This window comes from Mangifera indica, chromosome 14 (genome assembly GCF_011075055.1).
Source record: "Mangifera indica cultivar Alphonso chromosome 14, CATAS_Mindica_2.1, whole genome shotgun sequence".
Taxonomy (NCBI): domain Eukaryota; kingdom Viridiplantae; phylum Streptophyta; class Magnoliopsida; order Sapindales; family Anacardiaceae; genus Mangifera; species Mangifera indica.
In genome coordinates this window covers 6684054-6693719 of record NC_058150.1, presented here as the reverse complement: position 1 = coordinate 6693719, position 9666 = coordinate 6684054, and the positions used below count along the sequence as shown (strand labels likewise).

Genomic DNA, 9666 nt, shown 5'->3' with positions numbered 1-9666 from the left:
TAATAATAATAATAATAATAAATCAGATATCCAATTTAACTAAAAACTTTCTTCTTGTTTCTCTTTTCCTTTACCGTCACTCATTCTTTCTTAGTTCCTTGGTCGACCTTGCACCACCCTTTTTCTTCGGAAACCCACCCACACTCCGTTCCCCTTAGTCTATCCTCCCTTGTACTATTATTTTCTTTGTATCTTTGTTAGTCTCCAATTTCTTCAGTCGTGATTGAAGATCATATTAATTATTCAAATTGATCGTGTCATTGATGAAATAATTTCATCAATAAATTGATCAAATTGAGTTGTTAATATGATCTCAAATTGTGCTCAAATATATCATGGTAGTGGAGAGTTGATGACGCCAAGGGTTTGAATTTTAATGAATTACAAAGATAAAATTACAAGATTTTAATCATTTAAAGGAGATCAAATTGTCCTATTTTAAACTTTTAGGTAAGATTTTTAAAAAGTTATTTTTAATTTTTTCAAAATTTTTCATTATTACTATTTTGCCCTTGTAATGTTGATTTTTTTATTTTAAATGAAAAAGTATTATATATGCCATTAGAGGATGGAAAAGTAATTTTAAGTCCAACCTTAGGTGCACTAACATCAGAACTATGTTCAGTTATTAGAAGTCTAGGTTTATGAAAAAAAAAAATTGAATAGCAACACAGCGGGTATCGAAGTATCAATATTTACAGAAAAATAAACGTCTAAAACACATAAAACCAATCATTATCAGACTGGAAATAATTAAACGCACACAAATCATAAACATAATCCAAAGTCCTACTCCCATCAAAACCATTTAACATAGTTTCCATTTATAGGATTAATAAAACATAAAGGGGAAGAGAACTTGGGTTGGGTCTATTGATTGTGGCAAATATCAAGGTTCAGTTATTTGCTGATGAGCATCGTCCTTGCTTTGAGCGGCATGAGGAGAACCTGGGTTTGGTCCGCTTGGAACCAACCTCAACATCCCGCCTTTGAACTTGTTCAAATCAGCGGCAGCAAGAGGAAGGCGCTGGGTTGGTTCCTGGTTTAGTGCGGCATGAGGAGAGCCTGGGTTGGGTCCGCTTGGAACCAACCTCAACATACCGCCTTTGAACTTGTTCAAATCAGCGGCAGCAAGAGGAAGGCCCCGGTTGGGTCCTGGTTTAGTGCGGCATGAGGAGAACCTGGGTTGGGTCCGCTTGGAACCAACCTCAACATCCCGCCTTTGAACTTGTTCAAATCAGCGGCAGCAAGAGGAAGGCCCTGGGTTGGTTCCTGGTTTAGTGCGGCATGAGGAGAGCCTGGGTTGGGTCCGCTTGGAACCAACCTCAACATCCCGCCTTTGAACTTGTTCAAATCAGCGGCAGCAAGAGGAAGGCCCCGGGTTGGGTCCTGGTTTAGTGCGGCATGAGGAGAACCTGGGTTGGGTCCGGTTGGAACCAACCTCAACATCCTGGCTTTGAAGTTGTTCAAATCAGCGTGAGTTGCAGCTACAGGCGTGAGTGCATGAGCGTTGGCGAGGAACAAAACTGCAGCGAGGAAAAGTATCGAGTACCTAAACATTGTGATGGTGAACTTAAGGAAAAATTGAAAGGGCAAATGTTATGTATAAGAAATCAAGTTGATTTGTTTTATCACAGAGTATCCATTTATACACTGCATCACTTTTACGTATGGAAAGAAATTGGTAATTCAATTCCATCTCCATATATGTCATAATTATTAATAATTTCCTGAGATGGTATGAACAATTAAAAGAATATAGTCAACTATAATTTGGTAATTAAATAGATATTGTTTCCATAAAAAAACTTTACAAGCCTGGATATCATAAATAATATTTTACTATCCAAATTTAAATTTTGTTAACAAAAAAATTATGGAATATTGTTAAAAATTAAATTTCCATATTATCCCTATTCATTTCACTTTTCAAAATAATAGCATCTTCTCAAATTAATAAAAAAAAAAAGTTTTAGATATCTAATTTACAGAAAAACCCTGTTGTTTCTCTTTTCTTCCACCCTTAACCCCCTTCTTTCTTGGTTCTCGATTGACCTCCCACCATCCCTTTTCTCCAAAAACCCACCTATGCTCCCAATCGCTCAATCTACCTCTCTCTCTCTCTTATTATTATCTTCTTCGTATCTTTGTTGGCCTCCCCCACCCTTTCCTCCAAAAACCCACCTATGCTCCCAATCGCTCAATCTACCTCTCTCTCTCTCTTATTATTATCTTCTTCGTATCTTTGTTGGCCTCCCCCACCCTTTCTCCAATTTCTTCCATCGTGGTTGAAGATCATGTTGACAACTCAAATCGATTGTATTGTTGATGAAATAATTTCGTCAACAAATTGATTAAGTTGATTCATCAATATGATCTCAAATTGTGCCAACGACAGTGGAGAGCTAATGATGCCAATGGCTAGGGTTTCAATGGATTATAAGGGTTAGATTGCAAGTTTTCAATTATTTAAACAAGATCAAATTGTCCTATTTTAAACTTTTAGGTAAGATTTGTAAAAAGTTATTTTAATTTTTTTAATTTTTGAATGGTAAAATTATTGTTTGATTCTCACCATGTTTACCTTTTTAAATGAAGTTGGATTTTAAACTGAAAAATGTTATATATGCCATCGAAGGATGGAAAAGTGTTTTAGGTCAAATCTTGGGTGCCAACAACAAAACTATGCCTAATTATCACAAGTTGTCTTGGTTTATAAAAAACTTTTGGATAACAACACATAGAGGCATTGAAGTATCATATTTTACTGTTGAAAGGATTTGAAATTTTTTTTTCTAATTCAAGAGACTAAACTCTTAAATTTTCTTATTGAATGAATCAAACTTTCTTATTTCGACATAGAAGGGACCAAATTTTCAATTTTTTGTTTAAAGGTATCAAACAAACACAATTTTTTGTTTTGGAAACAATCTGGTTAATTTAGTACCTTAAATAGGTGATAGTAAAACTTTAGTCCCTCTAATATCAAAATTGAAAAGTTTAATCCTTTTGATAGAAAAATTTGAAAGTTATTTTCCTTCAATAGAAAAAATCAAATTCAATTTATTCAATAGAAAAATATGATAGTTTGATATATCAAATATTGTTACCCCAAAAAAATTAGAATAATTTCTATTCTCGACCCAAGGTTTGGAAAACAAGAAGAATTTTTAAACTACGAACTCTCACCCAAATGCAGCTTCATTAGGAAAAGAAGAAAAAACTAAACAGTAATAAGACATAAAAATAAGGGAAATTGAAATTTTTACCCTCATTTGGGCATACGTATATATTTATACCACACTTTTTACAATTTAAACATTTTTACCACTTTATAGGATAGGATGTCTAAATTGCCCTTGTCTTCAATCTTGAGAAACCAAAACTAAGTTTTCAGTATTACTTACTTTTAATGCACTATAGAGAGAGAAAATGTATAAATATTTAGGATCAATATTTGAAACAAAATTTATATTTATGTGTATTTGGTGTTGAATATGCAAAGAATACATCAATATATATATATCTGAAGAATCAAAACAAAAATAAATTGCAGAATCTTGCAGGAAAAAATTTGCTAAAGCATGAGAGAATAATTTTTATTGCAGAAACATGAGAGAATAATTTTTATTGCAGAAAAATCTTACAGGGAATAAATTGACTTGCAGGGAATTATTAATACAATAATTTTAAAGATAAAAAAATTGTCAGAAAACTGATTTTGACTGGAAAGATATGAAAAGCGGGGTTGGCGGTAAAAAGATTTGGAAAGATTTGGAAAGGGGAATAAATTTAAGGGAAAACGCCAACCCTTTATATTTATTGGCCAACCCTTCTTTTTATTAATTATATAATATAATATTATATTATATATTATATATATAATATAATTATATAATTATATTATATTATATTATATTATATTTATAATTATAACATAATATAATATAATAAATATAATTTATATATTATAATATAATATAATTATAATTATAATATAATATAATTATATTATATTATATTATAATTATATTATAATTATAATATAATATAACAAAAAACGCCAACCTTTTTATTTTTTTTTTTCAGTTAAGAATTCTTAATCTAAAATCTTTTTTTTTTTCAGTTTTTTCTTTTCTTATTTTGTTTTTGAAGCACTTATTCTATTTTCTACATGATTCTTTTATCACTTAAAAGATGAAGAAGAAAATATAAAAAGTTACAAAAAAAAAGAGAGAATTTTTGCATAAAAGTAGAATGAGGGGTATTTTGGAAAAATAAATTACTATTGTAGTATATTTGTTTAAGTTTTAGAATAAGTGACATTTATGTATACACGGATTACAATAAGGGTAAAAATTTCAATTTCCTTAAAAATAATTTCACATTTCCGAACTTTTCAATTTTACTATGTGCTAAGCAGCTAAGGTCTGTTCTTATTCCTATATTTGGAAATTCGGAGCATGGTAACCCTGAGCGGTAGGCGCCTTACGAACCACATGAGCATGCCATACAATGGCATTCTTAGAGCCACCATGGTAGGCGGCTCAGTGGCAAGGCCTATTTGGCATTAACCAAGCACAACGATGCACTTGGGTGGCATGCCAACTAGTACAAATACAAAATCCGCAAATAGAATGAGATGAGAAGAGAAAGAAATTATTCTTGAAATTTTCATTGATGATAACAAAATTACAGATAATGTCTTTGTCATACTGAACCAAAAGAGGAACAACCAATAATGCAAATCTAAAAAAAAAAAAAAGTACAGTTATCCCACAAGTCATAAATATAAAAAAAAAAAAAGTCTATTGCTAATGCCAAACCTTTACTTTTTTTTTTGTGCTCATCCTATGATATAATGTTGAGCTTTCTCGCATACCTTCTTGCTCAATCCTCATAACAATTAGAATGTCTGATTACTCGTGCAATTTTGTAGGAAGACCATAGTTGTGTATTTGTTGTAAAAAAGGTCAATATAAAATTTTATGAATTATTTTGATTTTTTCAATATATTAAACTATTAAGTTTTCAAACTTGAAAAAAATAATTACTAATTTTTAAAACCCAAGAGAGACAAGTCAGGTGACCCTCCTCGACTTCCCTTGGGTCTACCATTGTTATTATTACTTTTAGCTTGGTTAGTCACTTATCACTTTGCGTTTTGCTGGTATTTGTATCATCACAATGCCCCTCATTATCAACCATATCCTTAAGGTTGAAGTCATGAGCAAGAGGCATGGAAAATATGGGTATCTTCCAACTAGAGCATCTTTAAAAAGAAGGTTGTGACACTAAACTAGGGATTAAGAAATGGGACGTGTACCCACAAAATGTGTACGGTGTTGGTGGATATTGGCTGGTTCCAAAGAGTGGGATTTTTCAAACTCAGATTGTAAGAATATAGGTTAGGATGGAAGGGACCTATAGAAACATTTGAATAAAGATATGTGTTGAATGTTACTAATAAATTGAAATTTGATGAAAGACATTAAATTAAGTGAAATAAAAATAATATTTAATAAGGATTAATACTTATTACTTGAACTAGTGGTGCAATGGGTATTCATGTTGGTGGAATGGGTGTTTTCTTTAAACCTTTTATTCTCATTTAATAAGAACAGTTTGAATGTTAAGAACAGTCGGCCCATGTTACTCAAGGCTACAAAATTGTTCAATGAATGTTAAGGACTTATCACTATAACGTTTGTTTAAGATTAAAAGTTAGAAGTTGTGTCCATTTGAAGCTAAACATCATATTAATTAATTAACAAAAGGTGTATTCATTCACATGTAAATGGTTGTGATTATTCATAAACCATTACAATTGTTATGGTATCTTTTGATTAATTATTGCAGTTGTTCATAAAATCAAATCAAGGTGTGTTTTCATTCCTATATAAATGATGGATAAGTAAAAAATCAAACTACTCGTATCATTTGAAAACATGACTCTCACTTGAAACTTTTGTGCCTATATTACTTCCTCCATTTGATATCCATTTTCCACATAATGTGTAGGAAATATTCAATGTTTGCAGATTGTAGATTTTTAGAACTTTATTGTATCTTTTAATGTAAATTACATTATCCCAATATAACACCTATCTCCAAAAGTATTATCTTCTAGAGATATGTGACTTGCAAATGGTCATGGAACGTGGATGATGACACAAGCTCCGACCAATTCGAATTTGAGTTGAAAGTTATCAACCTTAAGACTAGTGTCACACATTTAGATAGTCACTATTTATATGCATAAGTGACAATAATCATAAAAGCGATAAGATCGGATACCCATGAGATACATTACGCACTCGATGTCAAGGTGCATAGCCACCCAATTCAATTCAGATTTGTATGGTAAGGGTGTGGCTTTTAAATGTTCTTTACGTGATCAACGGAATGCGTCACATATGTATCCAAGGTAAGGGTCATCTCTAGATTGTTAGTTAGTAGTTCCGATCAACTTATGTGGTAAGGGAAGGAGTTACTATTAGAGATTTTCTTGTGTGATCAAAGTGTCCCAGTTAGTTAGCCCAACAATAGCCTTCATTACGACATCAAATATATTGATTCTAGCTTGGGTCTTCTCAATTTTCATGGATGATCCATGTCAAGGCACTAAGGTGTCATAGTGTGACTATATTTAGCTTACGGACGAAACACAAACTTTAGAATCAGTTTATTCATATTAGTTTGGGTGTCAAAAGGTCACCACTTACTGAGTTTTACTCGTGTTTCCTTTCGTATGATTTGTAGGTAGAGGTGAGTAACAAAGTAGGCAAGGGATCCAGCAGTCCAGCGAGTAGCTACGCAAGGGAGATTGGTGTTTTTGACATTTCAGTTTTATCAGACATATAGTTATTATTATTGTTATTATTGTTATTTTTAGACACAATGATTTTTCATGACTTATAGAGTTATTTTATATAAGAGAATTTCATATACTTATTACTTTGAGTTTTGATTAATAAAGCAGTTATTTTCGTTATATTATTTTTTTGCACTTTTTATAATTATGATTATGCATTAAACATTTCAAATAATTCAATTGTGTATGTCTCTTTGGTATATTCTCATATGAGGTATGTATTTGAAGAGAGGTATGTATTTGAAGAGGGGTATTACATTGTCCTCTAGTATTTTATGATGTTTTTAACAACTGTTCAGCGATACTTACCTAGATCTTGGTCTTTGTCCAAATTTAACCCGACTCCAAACATTATCAACTCAGTGTAAAGCTTATAATCACACGTAGGGGTGAATGCAAATCAAACAGAGTCCGAATACTCCTTGACTTGAGTTTAGCTTGAATGAAAAATAGTTTAACTCAAGTTTAGCTCAAATTTGTCGAGCCAACATTAAAGGTGGTTTGAGTTTGATTCAAATAAAAATAGTTTGATTTGAGTTTAACTCGAATTTATGGCTCAGATATGTAACTCAAATTTGTGGTTTGAATTTGCAACTTATTAACAAAATAATGTCATTTAACCATTATTTAATATAATTCGAATCGAGCTACGAGCCAAGTTTGAATTGAATCAAGTTATCTATCTAGCTCATGAGCCAAACTGAGTTAAACTCTCTATAGCTTGAGTTCGACTCTATTTTAAAACGAGTCAAACCTCTTAATTCAAACTCGATTCATATTTGAAGTAAAGAATTTTGAACCAAGTTGAATCATGTCAAGCCAACTTTCGAGCCCAATCTAGCTCTATTCGGATCCAGCCTAGTCATACATATATAAGAGTTAATTCAAACTCTGAAGTCATAAGGTTATTTGGTGATAATCTTAGGGTATTTGAATAGTGATGAAATTGTGATTGAATTGGACTTGTCCAATAGAATTGAATCAACATAATTTGACTTTTTCCTTAACCCTAAACACCCATTCATGGTGACATGGATTAGGTTAAAACTTTATCCAAGTTTTATCTAAATTGACACCTGAAATCTAGATAAATCATGAATCATATGAGATAAGGATCAAGGATGAACAACCGTTCAAATCCCATAAATGACCATTCATTGTGTTTCATAAATATAGAACAATTTTCATAGTTTAAGAACTTTTTTGCCTAAATGCATAGAAGAATGCCCATTCATCCAAATACCTTTTCTGTTCATAGAGCCTTAGTAACCTCTAGTAAGCGGTTTTGATCTTCGTTTCATCTGTGTTTCATATTGATACTAAAGTGTTGCTTAGTAGTGGGTTGAATAGCAATCTTATTACCACGTAAAGACCAAATGAGCCTCCAAACACAAGTATCATATTCTTTAAAACACCCTATGTTTGCAATAACATGTTTCATGAAAATATTCGTTAAAATGTGATTCGAAAAAATGGGTTTTGGGTTGTGTGTTTAAATTTTAATGTATTTCATTACCTCACCAAACATTGACGACTCAAAAATTCTCTACACATTATTGTGCAAAAAATTTATAGGCCATGAACGAGTGTTTGCTATTGCATGAATAGGCATTCATGGCATACAATCACACAAAATCAAGCATGTGACGACTGTGTATAACTGATGCATGATCGTTCATGACATCTGGGATTGCATATCTACGTTTTTTTTTTTTTTTTAAGCCTATATTCTACCACATGAATTACAAAGTTTCAACATATAATCTAGTAAGTTTATTCACACCAAGGCATGCCAAAGCATATCAACTATAATCCTAATATTTTAGAAATTGCATAAACATTTAATCAAACCCTAAACATGCTTCTAAATGTTCAACATTCAACCAACTCATACCAATCATTGTACACATATATTCTAGCATTAAATCATTGACTCTCCAACTTTTTCATCAACCTAGCCCTACTAGAAATCACCTTCTGTTGTTGGAAATTACAATGTCAAATTTTTTCTCTCTAACACACACCAGAATTGGATAGGGTTGTTTTCATGTATTTTGGAATTAATCCCCAAAATCACAATAACACACCTTTTCAAATTGCGATTTCCATAACCACATAAATAAGTGGCCCTTGTCCAACTTGCTAACATGGAAGGCTATGCCCGAGCATTCTTGAACTTACAAACGATTGTGCATAGGCCAAAATTAAACATTGCTATTTAATTTCAACTCATTTTGGTCTATAGTTAATATGGGTCTATATCATAAATAAAAATTATTATTTTATCCCTAATATACCTATGGGTGTTATATCAAACCTTAATAAAGAATCTAAGTCTCATATGAGGGAGTGAATGAATGTGAGACCATTGACAAATCTCTTATCAACAAATCATGTGAGAGTTAATAAGTATGAGTATATATATCACATTGTTTAAAAATGCAAAGATATAATCGATTAAATAATCTGTGAACTCTTCAATTTCAAAATGTATTTTAAATTGCAAAATTAAAAATAAAACTATGATGACTATGTGTTTAAAATAAATAATAGTAAATAAATAATAGCTCGATAATATGATGGATTATTTGGGCAAACTATTTAAAAACTAAAATAGTTATAGAGAATATATTATGTTACTTTCTCACTCCATATCTAAATTTTTTATAGTTAATTAATTCTATTTTTAGGCAAAAAGTGTTAAAAGTCAAAGTGCATAATGGAGGTCAAACAAACGCGGCCTTAATTACCTCATTTCCATATAAACCCCAAAAATTCCTCAAACTGTTAAA

At 31.5% G+C, this 9666-nt stretch overlaps 1 protein-coding gene across 1 annotated transcript; it reads right to left on the bottom strand.

Moving 5' to 3' along the window:
* Window positions 1–712: 712 nt before the first annotated feature.
* Window positions 713–1597, bottom strand: LOC123197037. The gene is made up of 2 exons (XM_044611217.1): window positions 1182–1597; window positions 713–948 (listed from the first exon to the last, which is right to left on the bottom strand). The coding sequence occupies exons 1-2, from the start codon at window positions 1558–1560 to the stop codon at window positions 890–892; spliced, it is 438 nt and encodes a 145-aa protein (XP_044467152.1). The 5' UTR covers window positions 1561–1597; the 3' UTR covers window positions 713–889.
* Between the last annotated feature and the right edge of the window lie 8069 nt (window positions 1598–9666).